The 22,806-nt window shown below is 68.2% G+C and overlaps 1 protein-coding gene across 6 annotated transcripts in view; it reads right to left on the bottom strand.

The window, feature by feature from the left end:
- LOC102455798 (dedicator of cytokinesis protein 2-like) overlaps positions 1-22,806 on the bottom strand; it is a 427,487-nt gene that overhangs the window by 54,864 nt on the left and 349,817 nt on the right. For all 6 annotated transcript variants that reach the window (XM_089777669.1, XM_089777670.1, XM_089777667.1 and 3 more), the window contains 4 exons: positions 21,613-21,769; positions 16,582-16,622; positions 2,618-2,708; positions 458-577 (listed from right to left, as the gene is read on the bottom strand). In XM_089777669.1, coding sequence (XP_089633795.1) covers positions 458-577; positions 2,618-2,708; positions 16,582-16,622; positions 21,613-21,769 — 409 coding nt within the window. The remainder of the gene's footprint in view (positions 1-457; positions 578-2,617; positions 2,709-16,581; positions 16,623-21,612; positions 21,770-22,806) is intronic.

Genomic DNA, 22,806 nt, shown 5'->3' on the forward strand with positions numbered 1-22,806 from the left:
TTGTCCTCATTCCACCAAGTTTCTGTGATGCCTGTTATATCAATATCCACCTTTAATACGAGGCCCTCCAATTCACCCATCTCAGTATTTAGACTTCCAGCGTTTGCGTGTAGGCACTTTAAAAATTGGTCACTATTTATCTGTCTGCCCTTTCCTGACGTGAGACTCTTTTTCATTTGATTGGGTCTCATCTGATCTTATTCATACTTCCATGCTCTTCTCCTGACTAGACCATAGACTATCTCTATTAATAGACCCTCAGGCCCTGGGAGAGGTCTGGGGTGGGGGGAGAAGTCCAGCCATTGGGGAGGGGTCAAATCGTAGGAATGGGTCCAGGTGATGAGGAATGGGTCCGTGCTGCAGGGGAGAGCTCCAGGCCATGGGGGACAGGGGTACAGGCCATAGGGAAGGGATCGGGGCCATGGGGGCCCCCCTGTGCTGCAGCCCCTGATCTCACCTTGCCCTGGTCGAAGTAGTGGATGATCTGGTTGTAAAGCGCCTCCTTCAGCTGGCGCTGGGTGTGCAGGCTCTGGCTGTGTGCGCCCTGCATGGGGGCTGTATTCGGCTCGTCTGACCACTGGGGAGAGGCACACAGAGCCCATCGGCACAGAGCCTCCGGCCCACCAGGCACGCGACAGCTGGGCTATCCCTGACATCCCTGCAGCTGTGGGGCAGTGCCCTGGCTCCGCGCCTCGGGGCTCTGCGAACTGTACGCTCATTCCTCCCCTCGGGGCTCTGCATCCGGTATGCTCATTCCTCCCCTCGGGGCTCTACGCCCAGTACCCTCACTCCTCCCCTCAGGGCTCTGTGCCCGGTACCCTCACTCCTCCCCTCGGGGCTCTGTGCCCGGTACCCTCACTCCTCCCCTCGGGGCTCTGCATCCGGTACGCTGACTCCGTCCCTCGGGGCTCTACGCCCGGTACGCTGACTCCGTCCCTCGGGGCTCTACGCCCGGTACGCTGACTCCTCCCCTCGGGGCTCTGCGCCCGGTACGCTGACTCCTCCCCTCGGGGCTCTGCGCCCGGTACGTTGACTCCTCCCCTCGGGGCTCTGCGCCCGGTACGCTGACTCCGTCCCTCGGGGCTCTGCGCCCGGTACGCTGACTCCTCCCCTCGGGGCTCTACGCCCGGTACCCTCACTCCTCCCCTCGGGGCTCTACGCCCGGTACCCTCACTCCTCCCCTCGGGGCTCTGCGCCCGGTACGCTGACTCCTCCCCTCGGGGCTCTACGCCCGGTACCCTCACTCCTCCCCTCGGGGCTCTACGCCCGGTACCCTCACTCCTCCCCTCGGGGCTCTGCGCCCGGTACGCTGACTCCTCCCCTCGGGGCTCTACGCCCGGTACCCTCACTCCTCCCCTCGGGGCTCTGTGCCCGGTACGCTGACTCCTCCCCTCGGGGCTCTACGCCCGGTACCCTCACTCCTCCCCTCGGGGCTCTGCGCCCGGTACCCTCACTCCGTCCCTCGGGGCTCTACGCCCGGTACGCTGACTCCTCCCCTCGGGGCTCTACGCCCGGTACCCTCACTCCTCCCCTCGGGGCTCTACGCCCGGTACCCTCACTCCGTCCCTCGGGGCTCTACGCCCGGTACGCTGACTCCGTCCCTCGGGGCTCTGCGCCCGGTACGCTGACTCCTCCCCTCGGGGCTCTGCGCCCGGTACCCTCACTCCTCCCCTCGGGGCTCTACGCCCGGTACCCTCACTCCGTCCCTCGGGGCTCTACGCCCGGTACGCTGACTCCGTCCCTCGGGGCTCTGCGCCCGGTACGCTGACTCCTCCCCTCGGGGCTCTACGCCCGGTACCCTCACTCCTCCCCTCGGGGCTCTACGCCCGGTACCCTCACTCCTCCCCTCGGGGCTCTACGCCCGGTACGCTGACTCCTCCCCTCGGGGCTCTACGCCCGGTACCCTCACTCCGTCCCTCGGGGCTCTACGCCCGGTACCCTCACTCCTCCCCTCGGGGCTCTACGCCCGGTACGCTGACTCCTCCCCTCGGGGCTCTACGCCCGGTACCCTCACTCCGTCCCTCGGGGCTCTACGCCCGGTACGCTGACTCCTCCCCTCGGGGCTCTGCGCCCGGTACCCTCACTCCTCCCCTCGGGGCTCTGCGCCCGGTACCCTCACTCCTCCCCTCGGGGCTCTGCGCCCGGTACGCTGACTCCTCCCCTCGGGGCTCTGCGCCCGGTACGCTGACTCCTCCCCTCGGGGCTCTACGCCCGGTACTCTCACTCCTCCCCTCGGGGCTCTGCGCCCGGTACCCTCACTCCGTCCCTCGGGGCTCTACGCCCGGTACCCTCACTCCTCCCCTCGGGGCTCTGCGCCCGGTACGCTGCAGCAGCAGCTGGTGCCCCCCCAACCTTGAGGAGCCGGGCGTTCAGCAGCAGTGGGTGCCCCCCCTACCTTGAGGAGCCGGGTGTTCAGCAGCAGTGGGTGCCCCCCCCCTACCTTGAGGAGCCGGGTGTTCAGCAGCAGTGGGTGCCCCCCCCTACCTTGAGGAGCCAGGCGTTCAGCAGCAGTGGGTGCCCCCCCCCAACCTTGAGGAGCCGGGCGTTCAGCAGCAGTGGGTGCCCCCCCCTACCTTGAGGAGCCGGGCGTTCAGCAGCAGTGGGTGCCCCCCCCTACCTTGAGGAGCCGGGCGTGCAGCAGCAGCGTGTAGGCTGCCTCCGTGTAGTTTTCGTAGCTGACATGCAGGTCCTTGAGCTTGTAGAGGTACCTGGGAAGGAGGGTACCTGGGGTCAGTGCTCTCGGGGGGCGGGGCCCATGCTGGCTCACAAGGGCGCCTGGCTGACATGGGCCCAGGCCTGCCCCCTCTGCCATGTGGCCGATGCTAGGGCCAGGGCCGGGGGAAATCCCAGCAGCCCCAGCTCGCCCTGAGGCCGCAGAAGCAAAGAAGCTTCTCCCAGTCGTCACTACGCCCAGGTGCCACCCAGAGGGGGAAGGGCCAGCGGGGCTGCCCATTGCTGGGCCCACAGGGCTCCTGGAGAAGCTGGAGCCACCTCTCGCCAGCGTCTCCCCCAGCGGGGCAGGCCTGGGCTCCGGGAACGCCTGGGGGGTGGCTCGTTCTGGGGCCTGGCTCCCCCTTGAGAGCGCGGTGCCAGGACCTGGGCAGCAACCGCCCCCTCGCAGCACAGTGCTGCCCGCGTGGCTGGCACCAGCCGTGCATGAGCCGTAGCTGCCGCCTCAGACAGTCCCAGGAGAGGGCAGGACAGCGCCAGCAGCAGGGACCCCTCCCCAGGCTGGGCTCCAGTGACAACCAGTCTGCACTACGCTGTGTCCCTGGGAGCCAAGAGCCCTTCGGTTCCACTTGCTGGCTGAGAGGCCCGTCCGGCTGTGGCTGCAGCTCGCCGCCCTGCTGTGACGTAGTGGGGGTACCTGGCTGGTTTCTATGCTGCTGGCTCTGGGGTAACCCCCACTGGCTGCCGTGGGGACCACGGCCCAGCAAAACAGGATGAGTCACTATGCAAACCAGTGGCCAGACACCCCCCATGGAGAGGAACAAAGGGAGGTGGAGGCTGCCCTGGCTGGGGGCAGGGTGGAAGAGAGTTGGTTAGTTGCTGTCTGGGAGCATGGAGGAGAGCCTAGGGAAAGGGGCTGGAGTTTAGGGGCCCAGTCTCCCCCATCTCAAGGGGGCCTGAGGCATCCTAGCCCAGCTCTGTGACCAGATTCCATCTGTGCTGTGCTGTATCCTGGAGAGGCAATAAACTTCCTCTATTCCACCGGCTGGTGCAGTCTGTTTGTGCCATTTCGGGGTGCAGGAGACGGGGGACCCCCAACGCGCCGTCACACTGGTGTCAGGAGCGGGATGCACTGCACCCCGTGGATGGAGCTTCCAGCGGCGAGCGACAAGGGGCTGTAGAAGCAAGAGCCCTGGAGCCAGGCGTGCTGGAGACAGAGCGAAGCGGTTCCTGGGAATCGTGGGGCGCTGCAGCACTAGACTGGTGAGTCTGCACCAAGGGGACCAGCGGGCAGATGGCCTACGCCCGACTCTTGAAGGCAGAGCTGGTGGGGCTGTGCAGAGAGAGGGGCTTGCCTGTGCGGAAAGCAGCCATGGCCCAGCTGATTACCCAGCTGGAAGAGAATGACCAGCCACAGGGCCAGGATCTTGTCCCCAGGGGAGGCAGCCAGACCCCCCCTGAGAGTGTGTCAGGCTCAGAGAGGGGGGGAGCGCTGGAACCCACCGGAGAGATGAGACTGCTACCCCCGGGAGGCCTGCAAGCCGAAGCCCATCTAGGGCAGGGGCCAGCCCAGCGGAGCAGCAGCGGCTGGAGATCCAGCTGCGGATCAAGGAATTGGAAGTAGAGGACTGAGAGAAGGACCGCCAGGACCGAGAGAAGGAGCGCCAAGATCGAGAGAGGGAGCGCCAAGATCGAGAGAAGGAGCGCGAGGATCGAGAGAGGCAGCGACAACATGAGTTGGCCATGGCAGAGCGGAGAACCGGCAGGGCACCGGCTGCGCCAAGTGCGGATGGGCCCCAAGGTCCCAGGACTGCCAGACGCTTGGAGAGGCTCGTGGTGGCCCAATTGAAGGACATAGGCGACATAGACGGGTTCCTCAGCTCCTTTGAGAGGGCCTGTGGACTGCAATGGGTCCCCCCAGCTGACTGGCTGCAGGAGCTCGTCCCCGCACTGAACCAGGAGGCGGCCGGAGTGCTCAGTCAGCTGGAGGACCTACAGCCAGGGGATTACAACCGAGTCAAGGAGGCCCTGCTGCACAAGTTCGGGCTGACCCCCGAGATGTACAGGAAGAAGTTCCGGGGGGTACAGAAAGGGCCACGGGAGACTTATGTGGATCTGGCCTCCCGCCTGTCGCAATACGGCCGCAAGTGGGTGTCACGTTGCTGAAGTGGAGGGAAGCAGCCAGATCGCTGCTGCACCCCTAGGTGGGGGTGTTGGCCCCACAAATTGGTATGGGGGGAGCCATGTGGGGTATTGAATGGGAGATTATTGTTTGTTGATCTTATGTACGCTATTTATGTGAGTGTAGAATGTCTATGTGTGTAGGTAGGAATCTGTAATCTGTGTGGAAGCTGAATATTTCTCTGAATGTGGTTAAGCATGGCTATGGACAGGCTGAGTAGCAAAGCCCTGTGGAACAATGGCTCTCAATAGGCTATGGACACACCCAAAGAATGGGATTTGTCACCTGAGGGCAGCCAGCAGGGAACATAGAGATTGGCCTCTGACCAGGTGACTTGCTGCATACAAGAAGAGGCCAGGAAGGGGATAAAAGAGGCCATGTGGTCGATGCCATTTTGTTCTCAGCTCAGCACTTCATCCCAGAGGCAGCACTGCAGGGATTGAAGAGCCCGGAAGACCTGTGAACCCATCCTGATCGTAGGATGTGCAATAAGAACTTTTAACCAGCAGCTGTAACATCTCTGCTAGAGCCTGCATCGAGAACTGGGAGACTCGGTGCATGTAACGTACTGTACTTTAATAACCTCACTCTCATGCTTTTCTTTCCTGTAATAATAAACCTTTAGATATAGATTCTAAAGGATTGGCCCAGCGTGATTTGTGGGTAAGGTGTGACGGCGCGTTGGGGGTTCCCCGTCTCCTGCACCCCGAAATGGCACAAACAGACTGCACCAGCCAGTGGAATTGAGGGTGGTTTATTGCTCCTCCAGCACAGCGCAGCACAGATGTAATCTGGTCACAGGAACTGGTCTAGGATGCCTCAGGCCCCCTTGAGATGGGGGAGACTGGGCCCCTAAACTCCAGCCCCTTCTCCTAGGCTCTCCTCCATGCCCTCCGACAGCCAGCAACCAACTCACTAACTTCCAGCCCTGCCCCCCAGCCAAGGCAGCATTCCACCTTCCTTTGTTCCTCTCCATGGGGGGTGTCTGGCCACTGGTTTGCATAGTGACTCATCCTGTTTTGCTGGGTTGTGGTACCCACGGCAGCCAGTGGGGGTTACCCCAGAGCCAGCAGCATAGAAACCAGCCAGGTACCCCCACTACGTCACAGTTCTCCCCCCTCCGAGAGCGAACTGAGCAGGGTCACTCCGCTCGTGACCTAGGGAAGTTCGGGTCCTCTGCGTGGGAACCCGCCCTGGGGACATGGGTGCTCCCCTTGACTCGGGCCGGCCGTGGTGAGGCCCCACATGAATTGGCTTCCCTCTGTCCACTCGCCGCCCCACTCCAGGGCGACTGGCACAGGCCTGTCCTCGGGGGTCACACCCACCCTTCCACTGGCCTTGATCTCTGGCCAGGGTCTCTCGGGCTGGGGCCATGAGCCCAGCGAGCCTTCTCTGGACAGCCAGGGCGGCTTCCACCCCCGATGCTCCATCCAGGGAGGACTTCCCCTCCCATAACTCTCTCAGCAAGCCCAGAGGGTCCTCTATCTGGGGTAGAGACCCCCAAGCCGCTTTCCTCCTGTCTTGGGCCTTCCCGCCCCTCTGGCAGGAGTCACAGGACCGGCAGTACTGCTGCACGGCTGTAAAGATTCCCAGCCAATAGAAGTGCTGGAGCAGCTTCAGCCGGGTGCTCCGGATCCCCCGGTGGCCCCCAACGGGGGAATCGTGGGCCAAATACAGCAGCTTGAGGCGATACTTTCGGGGGACGACCAGCTGCCGCTGGACCCCCCATGCCCTCGCCTTCCTGGGGGGGAGCCACTCACGGAACAGGAGCCCACGCTCCCGCAGGAATCTCTCCTGGCCACCTCTCCCCCGGGGCCGAGCTGCACGGAGGCCAGCCTGGTCCCTCAGCCTCTGCAAGGAGGGGTCTGCCTGCACCTCAGCCTGGAATTCAGCTGCTGAGGCAGGGATCGGGACCTGTCCCCCACCTCTGCCTAGGTCCGGAGTCCCAGCCTGGCTGGACCCCGTGTCCACTGGGATGGGACCCTGAGGATGCTGCCAGGAGTCCTTCCCTGGACCCACGTTGTCAGCCCCCCGCTGGCTCTGGCTCCGGGTAGTGACTAGAGCCCGATGGGATTCATGGGGCCACTCCTCTAGGTCATTCCCCATCAGCACCTCGGTGGGCAAGTGCGGGTGCACCCCCACTTCCTTGAGGCCCTCCTTGGCCCCCCATTTCAGATGCACCCTGGCTACAGGCACCTTAAACGGGGACCCGTCTATGCCCTTCCGGGTCAGCTGCGCGTGGGGTAGTATCCGCTCCGGGGCCACTATGTCGGATCGGGCCAGAGTCACCTCCGCCCCCGTGTCCCAGAAGCCCGTCACCTTCCTACCATCCACCTCCAGGGGTATGAGGCACTCGCTCCGCAGGGGCCGTCCTGCCCCCACCCGGTACACGGAGAAATCCGCCTCCTGAGAATCAGACCTCCCAGGGGAGGTGCACTGAGCATCCTTCCCCTCTCTCTGAGCTGAGGTTTGCCTGCCAGCCCCTGCCTCTGGGGCAGCCTGCCCTTCCTCCCGCCCCAGCCAGTTAACCCTGGAAAGTCCCCGGTCCTGGGACCTGGTGCACTGAGCCCTCTTGTGGCCTTTTTGCCCACAGCGATGGCAAGTTAGGCTTTGGGCTGTCTCTGTCCAGGCCCTGGCTGGTTCTCTGGGGCGCAGACGACCTGTTCCTTGGTCTCGCCCCGTAGTTGACTCCCTCCGTCGCTCAGCCGAGATCCGGTCTCTGCGCGGTTCCCTTTCTCTCCGGGACTCCCGTTCACACCCGGACCGGCTCTCCGTGAACTCGTCCGCCAGTCTCCCAGCCTCCTGGGGGTTCTCTGGTCTCCGGTCCTTGAGCCACAGCCTCAGTTTGGGTGAGCACACTTCATAGAACTGCTCCATCATGACCAGCTTGAGCAGCTCCTCTGCGGCCTGGGCTCCGACTCCAGACACCCACTTGCGGCAGTATTGCGCCAGGCGGGAGGCCAGATCCACATAGGTCTCCCGTGGCCCTTTCTGTACCCCCCGGAACTTCTTCCTGTACATCTCGGGGGTCAGCCCGAACTTGTGCAGCAGGGCCTCCTTGACTCGGTTGTAATCCCCTGGCTGTAGGTTCTCCAGCTGACTGAGCACTCCGGCCGCCTCCTGGTTCAGTGCAGGGACGAGCTCCTGCAGCCAGTCAGCCGGGGGGACCCGTTGCAGTCCACAGGCCCTCTCAAAGGCACTGAGGAACCCGTCTATGTCACCCATGTCCTTCAATTGGGCCACCACGAGCCTCTCCAAGCGTCTGGCAGTCCTGGGACCTTGGGGCTCATCCGCACTTGGCGCAGCCGGTGCCCCGCCGGTTCTCTGCTCTGCCATGGCCAGCTCATGCTGTCGCTGCCTCTCTCGATCTTGGCGCTCCCTCTCTCGGTCCTGGCGGTCCTTCTCTCGGTCCTCTACTTCCAATTCCCTGATCCGCAGCTGGATCTCCAGCCGCCGCAGCTCCGCTGGGCTGGCCCCTGCCCTAGATGGGCTACGGCTTGCAGGCCTCCCGGGAGACGCTGTCTCATCTCTCCGTTGGGTTCCAGCGCTCCTCCCCCTCTCTGAGCCTGACACACTCTCAGGGGGGGTCTGGCTGCTTCCCCTGGGGACAAGATCCTGGCCCTGTGGCTGGTCATTCTCTTCCAGCTGGGTAATCAGCTGGGCCTTGGTTGCTTTCTGCACAGGCAAGTCCCTCTCTCTGCACAGCCCCACCAGCTCTGCCTTCAAGAGTCGGGCGTAGGCCATCTGCCCGCTGGGCCCCTCGGTGCAGACTCACCAGTCTAGTGCTGCAGTGCCCCACGATTCCCAGGAACCGCTTCGCTCTGTCTCCAGCACGCCTGGCTCCAGGGCTCTTGCTTCTACTGCGCCTTGTCGCTTGCCGCTGGGAGCTTCATCCACGGGGTGCAGTGCATCCCACCCCTGACACCAGTGTGACGGCGCGTTGGGGGTTCCCCGTCTCCTGCACCCCGAAATGGCACAAACAGACTGCACCAGCCAGTGGAATTGAGGGTGGTTTATTGCTCCTCCAGCACAGCGCAGCACAGATGTAATCTGGTCACAGGAACTGGTCTAGGATGCCTCAGGCCCCCTTGAGATGGGGGAGACTGGGCCCCTAAACTCCAGCCCCTTCTCCTAGGCTCTCCTCCATGCCCTCCGACAGCCAGCAACCAACTCACTAACTTCCAGCCCTGCCCCCCAGCCAAGGCAGCATTCCACCTTCCTTTGTTCCTCTCCATGGGGGGGTGTCTGGCCACTGGTTTGCATAGTGACTCATCCTGTTTTGCTGGGTCGTGGTACCCACGGCAGCCAGTGGGGGTTCCCCCAGAGCCAGCAGCATAGAAACCAGCCAGGTACCCCCACTACGTCACATAAGGTCCAGAGGGTAAATTGACCAGGGATCTGTGGCTGGTTTCTTGGAACCGGACAGAACTTGTTCGGGGTAGGTGGGATTGGGTGCTAGGACCCCCCACCTGTGTATGAGGCCCGGGGCCATCTGGGGCACGGATATTGCTGGGGTGTCGGAGGGGTTTTGCTCGGGAGGCTTCAGGCAGGCTGCTGAAGCACTCTGTGAGACTGGTTTGTGGCCTGTTTGGAGAGGTCGCCAGTCAGGGGGACTGTAAGGAGCCCCGGATTTGAGCAATTCGCCCTGAGCGGACGCCCTTAGCTGTGCCCAGACACGGCCCGGTCCGTCACAGTGGGTGTCTGGAGTCGGAGCCCAGGCCGCAGAGGAGCTGCTCAAGCTGGTCATGATGGAGCAGTTCTATGAAGCGTGCCCACCCAAACTGAGGCTGTGGCTCAAGGACCGGAGACCAGAGAACCCCCAGGAGGCTGGGAGGCTGGCGGATGAGTTCACGGAGAGCCGGTCCGGGTGTGAACGGGAGTCCCGGAGAGAAAGGGAATCGTGCAGAGACCGGATCTCGGCTGAGCGACGGAGGGAGTCAACTATGAGGCGAGCCCAAGGAACAGGTCGTCTGTGCCCCAGAGAACCAGCCAGGGCCTGGACAGAGACAGCCCAAAGCCTAACTTGCCATCGCTGTGGGCAAAAAGGCCACAAGAGGGCTCAGTGCACCAGGTCCCAGGACCGGGGACTTTCCAGGGTTAACTGGCTGGGGCGGGAGGAAGGGCAGGCTGCCCCAGAGGCAGGGGCTGGCAGGCAAACCTCAGCTCAGAGAGAGGGGAAGGATGCTCAGTGCACCTCCCCTGGGAGGTCTGATTCTCAGGAGGCGGATTTCTCCGTGTACCGGGTGGGGGGCAGGACGGCCCCTGCGGAGCGAGTGCCTCATACCCCTGGAGGTGGATGGTAGGAAGGTGACGGGCTTCTGGGACACGGGGGCGGAGGTGACTCTGGCCTGATCCGACATAGTGGCCCCAGACCGGATACTACCCCACACGCAGCTGACCCTGAAGGGCATAGATGGGTCCCCATTTAAGGTGCCTGTAGCCCGGGTGCATCTGAAATGGGGGGCGAAGGAAGGCCTCAAGGAAGTGGGGGTGCACCCGCACTTGCCCACCGAGGTGCTGATGGGGAATGACCTAGAGGAGTGGCCCCATGAATCCCATCGGGCTCTAGTCACTACCCGGAGCCAGAGCCAGCGGGGGGCTGACAACGTGGGTCCAGGGAAGGACTCCTGGCAGCGTCCTCAGGGTCCCATCCCAGTGGACACGGGGTCCAGCCAGGCTGGGACTCCGGACCTAGGTAAAGGTGGGGAACAGGTCCCGATCCCTGCCTCAGCAGCCGAATTCCAGGCTGAGGTGTAGGCAGACCCCTCCTTGCAGAGGCTGAGGGACCAGGCTGGCCTCCGTACAGCTCAGCCCCTGGGGAGAGGTGGCCAGGAGAGATTCCTGTGGGAGCGGGGATTCCTGTTCCGGGAATGGCTTCCCCCCAGGAAGGCGAGGGCATGGAGGGTCCAGCGGCAGCTGGTCGTCCCCCGAAAGTATCGCCTCAAGCTGCTGTATTTGGCCCACGACGTCCCCATTGGGGGGCACCGGGGGATCCGGAGCACCCGGCTGAGGCTGCTCCAGCACTTCTATTGGCCGGGAATCTTTACAGCCGTGCAGCGGTATTGCCGGTCCTGTGACTCCTGCCAGAGGGGCGGGGAGGCCCAGGACAGTAGGAAAGCGGCTTTGGGGTCTCTACCCCAGATAGACCCTCTGGGCTTGCTGAGAGAGTTATGGGAGGGGAAGGCCCCCCTGGATGGAGCGTCGGGTGTGGAAGCCGCCCTGGCTGTCCAGAGAAGGCTCGCTGGGCTCATGGCCCTGGCCCAAGAGACCCTGGCCAGAGATCAAGGCCAGTGGAAGGGTGGGTGTGACCCCCGAGGACAGGCCTGTGCCAGTCGCCCTGGAGCGGGGCGGCGAGTGGACAGAGGGAAGCCAGCTCATGTGGGGCCTCGCCACGGCCGGCCCGAGTCAAGGGGAGCACCCATGTCCCCAGGGCGGGTTCCCACGCAGAGGACCCGAACTTCCCTAGGTCACGAGCGGAGTGACCCTGCTCAGTTCGCTCTCGGAGGGGGGAGAACTGTGACGTAGCGGGGGTACCTGGCTGGTTTCTATGCTGCTGGCTCTGGGGTAACCCCCACTGGCTGCCGTGGGTACCACGACCCAGCAAAACAGGATGAGTCACTATGCAAACCAGTATGGCCAGACACCCCCCATGGAGAGGAACAAAGGAAGGTGGATGCTGCCCTGGCTGGGGGGCAGGGCTGGAAGAGAGTTAGTTAGCTGCTGTCTGGGGGCATGGAGGAGACAGCCTAGGGAAAGGGGCTGGAGTTTAGGGGCCCAGTCTCCCCCATCTCAAGGGGGCCTGAGGCATCCTAGCCCAGCTCTGTGACCAGATTACATCTGTGCTGTGCTGTATCCTGGAGAGGCAATAAACTTCCTCTATTCCACCGGCTGGTGCAGTCTGTTTGTGCCATTTCGGGGTGCAGGAGACGGGGGACCCCCAACGCGCCGTCACACCTGCTCTAGCAGGTCCCTGTAGTGCCCCCTTGGGTGGCAGAGAAGAGTCCTCGGAGAGGATCCCAGGAGTTCATGTTGGACTTCTGCTACTTCTTCAAGAGGAATGTTTAGTTTGTCCGCCAGCAGGGTAGTGTGGGGCCTGGGACACCCCCTTTCCACCCCAGCCCCACCCATCCCCATCTCTGCACCTCCCCATTCTACCCCTTGCCCATGCCCCCACTCTGCCTTCTTCTGGCTGCCACCCCCCACCCAGGGGCTGGGCTGGACCTGAGTTTAGCCCCCCACTAATTCCCCAGGCTGTCCTGGATCCCACATCCTACTGACATACAGGTTGGTGAAGAGTCACTTTCAAGACCCTGCCTGTTCTTCCAGGGGCTCTGCCCTTGGGTCAGTGGCTAAAGTCTCCAACAATGGAGGCGGAGGCCTAGTGCCATCCCTGCGTCAGCTGGGGGCTCTGCCATGGTGAGACCCCTGTGGATCCCAACACAGCCAGCTGGTGGGGAAAGGCCCCGTGGCCTCATCCATGGATGCCCATCCATGGCCCTTGACCACAGAGGTCCAGCCGGCGTAGACGTGCTGGTCAGAGAGGAGCGGCGAGAAGACCACAGCCCTCTTCCAGCACCCTTCTGTGCCGTAGTGGGGGTATTGGGCGGCTTTCTATGCTGGCTCTGTGGTAACCTCACTGGCTGCTGCCGGTACCACAGCCCAGAAGGACAGGGAGTGAGACATTATGCAAAGAGGCCCGCTCAACCTGTCCGACCAGCTACCCCCCAAGGAGAGGAACAAAGGGAGGTGGATGCTGCTCTGGCCGGGGGGCAGGGCTGGAGGAGAGTGAGTTAGTTTCTGTCTGGGAGGATGGAGGAAGCAGCCTCAGCAACAGGCTGGGGGGTTTAGAAGCCGGACCCCCCACCCCATATCAAGGGGGCTGAGGCATCCTAGGCCTGCCCTGTAACCTGGTGACATCTGTGCTGTGCTGTATCCTGGAGAGGCAATAAACCCCCTCTGTTCTACCGGCCGGTGGAGTCTGTTCGTGCCCTTTCGGGGGTGCAGGGGGCGGGGGACCCCAACGCGCCGTCACACCTTCCCTCTGCACTTGAGGCTGGAGCAGCTCTCAGAGCCCACGGTTGCTCCAGGACCATGGCTGTCTAGGGTGGGGGGCCTCCGGTATCCAGAGCCCTCTGGCGCAGAAAAGGGCAGAGCGCCCGTCGTGCCGAGATCTTTGCCGGAGCCACTGAACAACAAGAGCGGGAGGCAGCGGAGTGGCTGTCGGTACCACCCCCCAGCATCAGCGATGGTGCCCTGAGGGTGCAGAGGTCTGGAGAAGACCTGCAAGCGCTGAGCCCGGTGCAGCCAGCACCCCGGAGCGCGACTTGGCCCCGATCATTTCCTTGCTCCGCTCTCGGAGAGGCCAGGCTGCTTGTTCTCTTGCCTTGGGGTGGGGGGCTTTAGGAGACCTGTTATGTCTGCTGGGAGGTTCCTGCGCCGGGGCGGAGGCTGGCCGCAGTGATTTCTTCACCCGTCCCTCTATCTGTGAGCCAGGGCTCGCGGTAGTCCCAGGGGTGCGTGTCTCGCCCACGCAAGGGACACTGGCATCGCTTCTCCGCATGCCGGGGGCCTGGCCGTGGGGCAGCTCACGCTGGCTAGCCTCACCGGCCTACAATCCAGCTTGTGGAGGGAGAAAAGGGGCAGGTGATTCCCTGCAACATGCAATGAGTCCTGCCTTGGCTGGCAGAGCAGTGTCCGCCCCACGGGGCTCCTGGCACTGTCCCGGCCAGGGTGGGAGGGAGGGAAGGAACGGAGGGGCCCATGCTGGGCAAACCCTGCGCACGCACAGCACAGGCGCTGGTACTAAAGGCCTGGGTGTGCATCCTCACCACACTGGAGCGCTGTGACGGAACGGGGATTGTGCTCTGTGGATCTGTCGTAACCCGGCTGCATGACTCACAGACCGAGGGCACACGGCTCTCACAGACCGAGGGCACACGGCTCTCACGGACCGAGGGCACACAGCTCTCACGGACCTAGGGCACACGGCTCTCACAGACCCCAGGGCACACGGCTCTCACGGACCGAGGGCACACGGCTCTCACGGACCGAGGGCACACGGCTCTCACGGACCGAGGGCACACGGCTTTCACAGACCGAGGGCACACGGCTCTCACGGAGCCCGGGGTACACGGCTCTCACGGACCGAGGGCGCACGGCTCTCACGGACCGAGGGCACACGGCTCTCACAGACCCCAGGGCACACGGCTCTCACGGACCGAGGGCACACGGCTCTCACGGACCGAGGGCTCACAGCTCTCACGGACCGAGGGCACACGGCTCTCACGGACTGAGAGCACACGGCTCTCACAGACCGAGGGCACACGGCTCTCATGGACCGAGGGCACACGGTTCTCACGGAGCCCGGGGTACACGGCTCTCACAGACCGAGGACACACGGCTTTCACGTACCGAGGGCACACGGCTCTCACGTACCGAGGGCACACGGCTCTCACGGACCGAGGGCGCAGGGCTCTCACGGACCGAGGGCGCACGGCTCTCACGGACCGAGGGTACACGGCTCTCATGTACCGAGGCACACGGCTCTCACGGACCCAGGTCGCAGGGCTCTCACGGACCGAGGGTGCAGGGCTCTCACGGACCGAGGGCGCAGGGCTCTCACGGACCGAGGGCACACGGCTCTCACGGACCGAGGGCGCACGGCTCTCACGGAGCCTGGGGCGCACGGCTCTCACGGACCGAGGGCACACGGCTCTCACGGACCGAGGGCGCACGGCTCTCACGGACCGAGGGCGCACGGCTCTCACGTACCGAGGGCGCACGGCTCTCACGGAGCCTGGGGCGCACGGCTCTCACGGACCGAGGGCACACGGCTCTCATGGACCGAGGACACACGGCTCTCACGGACCGAGATCGCACTGCTCTCACGTACCGAGGGCGCACTGCTCTCACGTACCAATGTCACACGGCTCTCACGGACCGAGGGCGCACGGCTCTCACGGACCGAGGGCACACGGCTCTCACGGACCGAGGGCACACGGCTCTCACGGACCGAGGGCGCACGACTCTCACGGAGCCTGGGGTGCACGGCTCTCACGGACCGAGGGCACACGGCTCTCACGGACCGAGGGCGCACGGCTCTCACGGAGCCTGGGGCGCACGCCTCTCACGGACCGAGGGCACACGGCTCTCACGGACCGAGGGCGCACGGCTCTCACGGACCGAGGGCGCACGGCTCTCACGAACCGAGGGCGCACGGCTCTCACGGAGCCTGGGGCACACGGCTCTCACGGACCGAGGGCGCACGGCTCTCATGGACCGAGGACACACGGCTCTCACGGACCGAGATCGCACTGCTCTCACGTACCGAGGGCGCACTGCTCTCACGTACCAATGTCACACGGCTCTCACGGACCGAGGGCGCACGGCTCTCACGGACCGAGGGCACACGGCTCTCACAGACCGTGGGCACACGGCTCTCACGGACCGAGGGCGCACGGCTCTCACGGACCGAGGGCACACGGCTCTCATGGACCGAGGGCACACGGCTTTCACGGAGCCCGGGGTACACGGCTCTCACGGACCGAGGGCGCACGGCTCTCACGTACCGAGGGCGCACGGCTCTCACGGACGGAGGACACACGGCTCTCACGGACTGAGGGCACACGGCTCTCACGGAGTGAGGGCACACGGCTCTCACGGACCGAGGGCGCACGTCTCTCACGGACCGAGGGCACACGGCTCTCACGGAGCGAGGGCACACGGTTCTCACGGACTGAGGGCACACGGCTCTCACGTACCGAGGGCGCACTGCTCTCACGTACCGATGTCACACGGCTCTCACGGACTGAGGGCACACGGCTCTCACAGACCGTGGGCACACGGCTCTCACGGACCGAGGGCACACAGGTCTCACGGACCGAGGGCGCACGGCTCTCACGGACCGAGGGCGCACGGCTCTCACGGATCGAGGGCACACGGCTCTCACGGACCGAGGGCACACGGCTCTCAAGGATCGAGGGCGCATGGCTCTCACGGACCGAGGGCGCACGGCTCTCACGGACCGAGGGCACACGGCTCTCACGGACCGAGGGCGCACGGCTCTCACGGACCGAGGGCACACGGCTCACGGACCGAGGGCACACGGCTCTCACAGACCCCAGGGCACACGGCTCTCACGGACCGAGGGCACACGGCTCTCACGGACCGAGGGCACACGGCTCTCACGGACCGAGGGCACACGGCTCTCACAGAACCCAGGGCACACAGCTCTCATGGACCGAGGGCACACGGCTCTCACGGACCGAGGGCTCACAGCTCTCACGGACCGAGGGCACACGGCTCTCACAGACTGAGAGCACACGGATCTCACAGACCGAGGGCACACGGCTCTCATGGACCGAGGGCACACGGCTCTCATGGACCGAGGGCACACGGTTCTCACGGAGCCCGGGGTACACGGCTCTCACAGATCGAGGACATACGGCTTTCACGTACCGAGGGCACACGGCTCTCACGTACCGAGGGCACACGGCTCTCACGGACTGAGGGCACACGGCTCTCACGGACCGAGGGCGCACGGCTCTCACGTACCAATGTCACACGGCTCTCACGGACCGAGGGCGCACGGCTCTCATGGACCGAGGGCGCACGGCTCTCACGGACCGAGGGCGCACGGCTCTCACGGACCGAGGGCGCACGGCTTTCACAGACCCGGGGCCATGGATCAAATGGCCCTCAGGACCTGGCTCCAATGGACGTGATCTCACCTGATGTACATGGCCCGGCGGTCGATCTCCTTGTAGAAGTTCTGCGGGAGGAAAGGGAGATGCAGGAGGTGCCCAAGAGCTCTGGGCTAGGTCTGCAGAGGGACGCTGCTGCCTGCATGTGGACACCTGAGACCCCATGGGAACCACCGCCCTGACCTGGGCTCCCAGCTCCCCACACAATGGGGCGGAGAGGGCCTGGCCGCTGAGAGTTGGTCCCATAGGAGCCTCTGACAGCCAATGGGAGATGCCGACCAGAGGGGTGGGATCCCAGTCCTGCCTATCTTCCTGAACCCGGCAGTCACGGCTCGCACCCTCGCTGTGGCTGCCCTGGTTCAACTCCCCCTTGGCCAGATTGGAGCAGGGGGTCCCCTATTCATGGAGCCATGGAGTGGGGGGGGGCAGGGCTCCCAGCATCTCCTGCTGCAGCCACTGCCCCACGGAAATATCCCTGCTACCCCCTATGCCAGGGCAGCTCCCAGTGCTCGTGGACAGCAGAGGCTGCCCAGTGCTGGGGGCGGGAGCTGCCCAGGCAGAGGCAGAGAGTCCGGGAGGAGTTGTCCAGGGAGAGGCGGGGGGGAGGGGTTGCCCAGGGAGAGGCGGGGGGAGCTGCCCAGGGAGAGGCGGGGGGGCAGGTAGGAGCTGCCCAGGCAGAGGCGGGGGGGGGTGGGTTGCCCAGGGAGAGGCGGGGGGGGGCTGCCCAGGGAGAGGCGGGGGGGCGGGGGGTAGGAGCTGCCCAGGCAGAGGCGGGGGTGGGAGCTGCCCAGGGAGAGGCGGGGGGGCGGGTAGGAGCTGCCCAGGCAGAGGCGGGGGGGCGGGTAGGAGCTGCCCAGGCAGAGGCGGGGGGGGGTGGGTTGCCCAGGGAGAGGCGGGGGGGTGGGTAGGAGCTGCCCAGGCAGAGGCGGGGGGGTGGGTTGCCCAGGCAGAGGCGGGGGGGTGGGTTGCCCAGGGAGAGGCGGGGCGGGGCGGGCGGCAGAGGCGGGGGTGTGGGTTGCCCAGGGAGAGGCGGGGCGGGGCGGGCGGCAGAGGCGGGGGTGTGGGTTGCCCAGGGAGAGGCGGGGCGGGGCGGGCGGCAGAGGCGGGGGGGTGGGTTGCCCAGGCAGAGGCGGGGGGGTGGGTTGCCCAGGGAGAGGCGGGGCGGGGGGGGGTGGGAGCTGCCCAGGAGCTGCCGGGCTGGGGGCAGGAGCTGTCCACGGAGAGGCAGGGCGGGGCGGGGGGCAGAGGCGGGGGGGGGCTGCCCAGGGAGAGGCGGGGGGGCAGGTAGGAGCTGCCCAGGCAGAGGCGGGGGGGTGGGAGCTGCCCAGGGAGAGGCGGGGCGGGGGGCAGAGGCGGGGGGGCGGGTTCCCCGGGGAGAGGTGGGGCAGGGTGCAGAGGCGGGGGGGGCGGGTTGCCCAAGGAGAGGCGGGACGGGGGGCAGAGGCGGGGGGCGGGTTGCCCAGGGAGAGGCGGGGCGGGGCGGGGGGCAGAGGCGGGGGGCGGGTTGCCCAGGGAGAGGCGGGACGGGGGGCAGAGGCGGGGGGGCGGGTTGCCCAAGGAGAGGCGGGACGGGGGGCAGAGGCGGGGGGCGGGTTGCCCGGGGAGAGGCGGGACGGGGGGCAGAGGCGGGGGGCGGGTTGCCCAAGGAGAGGCGGGGCGGGGGGCAGAGGCGGGGGGCGGGTTGCCCAAGGAGAGGCGGGGCGGGGGGCAGAGGCGGGGGGAGCTGCCCAGGGAGAGGCGGGGGGGCAGGTAGGAGCTGCCCAGGCAGAGGCGGGGGGGGTGGGTTGCCCAGGGAGAGGCGGGGCGGGGGGCAGAGGCGGGGGGGCGGGTTGCCCAAGGAGAGGCGGGACGGGGGGCAGAGGCGGGGGGCGGGTTGCCCAAGGAGAGGCGGGACGGGGGGCAGAGGCGGGGGGCGGGTTGCCCAGGGAGAGGCGGGACGGGGGGCAGAGGCGGGGGGGCGGGTTGCCCAAGGAGAGGCGGGACGGGGGGCAGAGGCGGGGGGGCGGGTTGCCCAAGGAGAGGCGGGGGGGCAGAGGCGGGGGGCGGGTTGCCCAGGGAGAGGCGGGACGGGGGGCAGGGGCGGGGGGCGGGTTGCCCAAGGAGAGGCGGGACGGGGGGCAGAGGCGGGGGGCGGGTTGCCCAAGGAGAGGCGGGGCGGGGGGCAGATGCGGGGGGGCGGATTGCCCAGGGGAGAGGCGGGACGGGGGGCAGAGGCGGGGGGGCGGATTGCCCGGGGAGAGGCGGGACGGGGGGCAGAGGCGGGGGGGCGGATTGCCTGGGGAGAGGCGGGCCGGGGGGCAGGGCGGGGGGGCGGGTTGCCCAAGGAGAGGCGGGACGGGGGGCAGATGCGGGGGGGCGGATTGCCCGGGGAGAGGCGGGGCGGGGGGCAGATGCGGGGGGGCGGGTTGCCCAAGGAGAGGCGGGACGGGGGGCAGATGTGGGGGGGCGGATTGCCCGGGGAGAGGCGGGACGGGGGGCAGAGGCGGGGGGGCGGATTGCCCGGGGAGAGGCGGGACGGGGGGCAGAGGCGGGGGGGCGGGTTGCCCAAGGAGAGGCGGGACGGGGGGCAGATGCGGGGGGGCGGATTGCCCGGGGAGAGGCGGGGCGGGGGGCAGATGCGGGGGGGCGGGTTGCCCAAGGAGAGGCGGGACGGGGGGCAGATGCGGGGGGGCGGATTGCCCGGGGAGAGGCGGGACGGGGGGCAGAGGCAGGGGGGCGGGTTGCCCAAGGAGAGGCGGGACGGGGGGCAGATGCGGGGGGGCGGATTGCCCGGGGAGAGGCGGGACGGGGGGCAGAGGCGGGGGGGCGGGTTGCCCAAGGAGAGGCGGGACGGGGGGCAGAGGCGGGGGGCGGGTTGCCCAAGGAGAGGCGGGGGGGCAGAGGCGGGGGGGCGGGTTGCCCAGGGAGAGGCGGGGCGGGGGGCAGAGGCGGGGGGGCGGGTTGCCCAAGGAGAGGCGGGGCGGGGGGCAGAGGCGGGGGGGCGGGTTGCTCAGGGAGAGGCGGGGCGGGGGGCAGAGGCGGGGGGGCGGGTTGCCCGGGGAGAGGCGGGGGGAGCTGCTCAGGGAGAGGCGGGGCGGGGGGCAGAGGCGGGGGGGCGGGTTGCTCAGGGAGAGGCGGGGCGGGGGGGCAGAGGCGGGGGGCGGGTTGCCCGGGGAGAGGCGGGGCGGGGGGCAGAGGCGGGGGGCGGGTTGCCCAAGGAGAGGCGGGGGGGGGGCAGAGGCGGGGGGCGGGTTGCCCAGGGAGAGGAGGGGCGGGGCGGGGGGCAGAGGCGGGGGGCGGGTTGCCCGGGGAGAGGCGGGGCGGGGGGCAGAGGCGGGGGGGCGGGTTGCCCAAGGAGAGGCGGGGGGGGGCAGAGGCGGGGGGCGGGTTACCCAGGGAGAGGCGGGGCGGGGGGCAGAGGCGGGGGGCGGGTTGCCCGGGGAGAGGCGGGGCGGGGGGCAGAGGCGGGGGGCGGGTTGCCCAGGGAGAGGCGGGGCGGGGGGCAGAGGCGGGGGGCGGGTTACCCAGGGAGAGGCGGGGCGGGGGGCAGAGGCGGGGGGCGGGTTACCCAGGGAGAGGCGGGGCGGGGGGCAGAGGCGGGGGGCGGGTTGCCCGGGGAGAGGCGGGGCGGGGGGCAGAGGCGGGGGGCGGGTTGCCCAAGGAGAGGCGGGGCGGGGGGCAGAGGCGGGGGGCGGGTTGCCCGGGGAGAGGCGGGGGGGGGGGCAGAGGCGGGGGGCGGGTTGCCCGGGGAGAGGCGGGGGGCAGAGGCGGGGGGCGGGTTGCCCGGGGAGAGGCGGGGGGCAGAGGCGGGGGGCGGGCTGCCCGGGGAGAGGCGGGGCGGGGGGCAGAGGCGGGGGGGTGGGTTGCCCGGGGAGAGGCGGGGCGGGGGGCAGAGGCGGGGGGCGGGTTGCCCAAGGAGAGGCGGGGCGGGGGGCAGAGGCGGGGGGGCGGGTTGCCCAAGGAGAGGCGGGGGGGGGCAGAGGCGGGGGGGCGGGTTACCCAGGGAGAGGCGGGGGGGGGCAGAGGCGGGGGGGCGGGTTGCCCAAGGAGAGGCGGGGGGGGGCAGAGGCGGGGGGGCGGGTTGCCCAAGGAGAGGCGGGGGGGGCAGAGGCGGGGGGGCGGGTTACCCAGGGAGAGGCGGGGCGGGGGGCAGAGGCGGGGGGCAGAGGCGGGGGGGCGGGTTGCCCAAGGAGAGGCGGGGCGGGGGGCAGATGCGGGGGGGCGGGTTGCCCAGGGAGAGGCGGGGCGGGGGGCAGAGGCGGGGGGGCGGGTTGCCCAAGGAGAGGCGGGGCGGGGGGCAGATGCGGGGGGGCGGGTTGCCCAAGGAGAGGCGGGGGGCAGAGGCGGGGGGGCGGGTTGCCCAGGGAGAGGCGGGGCGGGGGGCAGAGGCGGGGGGCGGGTTACCCAGGGAGAGGCGGGGGGCAGAGGCGGGGGGCGGGTTGCCCGGGGAGAGGCGGGGGGCAGAGGCGGGGGGCGGGCTGCCCGGGGAGAGGCGGGGCGGGGGGCAGAGGCGGGGGGCGGGTTGCCCAAGGAGAGGCGGGGCGGGGGGCAGAGGCGGGGGGGCGGGTTGCCCAAGGAGAGGCGGGGGGGGGCAGAGGCGGGGGGGCGGGTTACCCAGGGAGAGGCGGAGAGGGGGGGGGGGGCAGAGGCGGGGGGGCGGGTTGCCCAAGGAGAGGCGGGGGGGGGCAGAGGCGGGGGGGCGGGTTGCCCAAGGAGAGGCGGGGGGGGGCAGAGGCGGGGGGGCGGGTTGCCCAAGGAGAGGGGGGAGGCGGGGGGGGGGCGGGGGGGGGGGCAGAGGCGGGGGGGCGGGTTGCCCAAGGAGAGGCGGGGCGGGGGGCAGAGGCGGGGGGCGGGTTGCCCGGGGAGAGGCGGGGCGGGGGGGGCAGAGGCGGGGGGCGGGTTGCCCAGGGAGAGGCGGGGCGGGGGGCAGAGGCGGGGGGCGGGTTGCCCAGGGAGAGGCGGGGGGCGGGGCGGGGGGGGGGCAGAGGCGGGGGGCGGGTTGCCCGGGGAGAGGCGGGGCGGGGGGCAGAGGCGGGGGGCAGAGGCGGGGGGCAGAGGCGGGGGGCGCCGGGGACCCACCAGCAGGTTGACGGTGCAGCTCATGCTGTAGGTTTTGTTCTCGTCGTTCATGACGGCCCGATAGTCCAGCAGCCGCTCCAGGAGGCCGGTGACCAGGGCCACGAAGGTCTCCCCAGGCTTGGCCAGCTGGGGGTGATCCCTGCAGCAGGTGAGGAGGCTGGAGGGGAACAGAGAGATTCACACCTCTGCTCCCCACAACCATCCCCCCCAGGGGCCTCTGGCTCCCGCTGCGGCCTGGCGCCCCCCGCAGGCTGGGCCGACTCCACACAGCAGGAGAAAGGAGACCCCTGGTGCGTGGCCAATGACGGCTCCTCCCGCCCGTCCCATCCCAGCGGGGGCGCTGTGTGTGTGTGTGTGTGGGGGGGGTCTCCCGGCTCCTCCCGCCCGTCCCAGCCCAGTGGGGGCGCTGCGTGTGTGTGCGTGTGTGGGGGTCTCCCGGCTCCTCCCGCCCGTCCCCTCCCAGCGGGGGCGCTGTGTGTGTGTGTGTGGGGGGGTCTCCTGGCTCCTCCAACCCGTCTCATCCCAGCGGGGGCGCTGTGTGTGTGTGTGTGGGGGGGGGGGTCTCCCGGCTCCTCCCGCCCGTCCCCTCCCAGCGGGGGCGCTGTGTGTGTGTGTGGGGGGGGGTCTCCTGGCTCCTCCCTCCCGTCCCATCCCAGCGGGGGCGCTGTGTGTGTGTGTGGGGGGGGGGGTCTCCCGGCTCCTCCCGCCCGTCCCCTCCCAGCGGGGGCGCTGTGTGTGTGTGTGGGGGGGGGTCTCCTGGCTCCTCCCTCCCGTCCCATCCCAGCGGGGGCGCTGCGTGTGTGTGTGTGTGGGGGGGGGTCTCCCGGCTCCTCCCGCCCGTCCCCTCCCAGCGGGGGCGCTGTGTGTGTGTGTGTGTGGGGGGGGGGTCTCCCGGCTCCTCCCGCCCGTCCCCTCCCAGCGGGGGCGCTGTGTGTGTGTGTGGGGGGGTCTCCTGGCTCCTCCCTCCCGTCCCATCCCAGCGGGGGCGCTGCGTGTGTGTGTGTGTGGGGGTCTCCCGGCTCCTCCCGCCCGTCCCGTCCCAGCGGGGGCCCTGTGTGTGTGTGTGTGTGGGGGGTCTCCCGGCTCCTCCCGCCCGTCCCCTCCCAGCGGGGGCGCTGTGTGTGTGTGTGTGTGGGGGGGGGTCTCCCGGCTCCTCCCGCCCGTCCCCTCCCAGCGGGGGCGCTGTGTGTGTGT

Source organism: Pelodiscus sinensis, chromosome 4, assembly GCF_052426305.1.
Source record: "Pelodiscus sinensis isolate ZL-2025 chromosome 4, ASM5242630v1, whole genome shotgun sequence".
NCBI classification, from domain to species: domain Eukaryota; kingdom Metazoa; phylum Chordata; order Testudines; family Trionychidae; genus Pelodiscus; species Pelodiscus sinensis.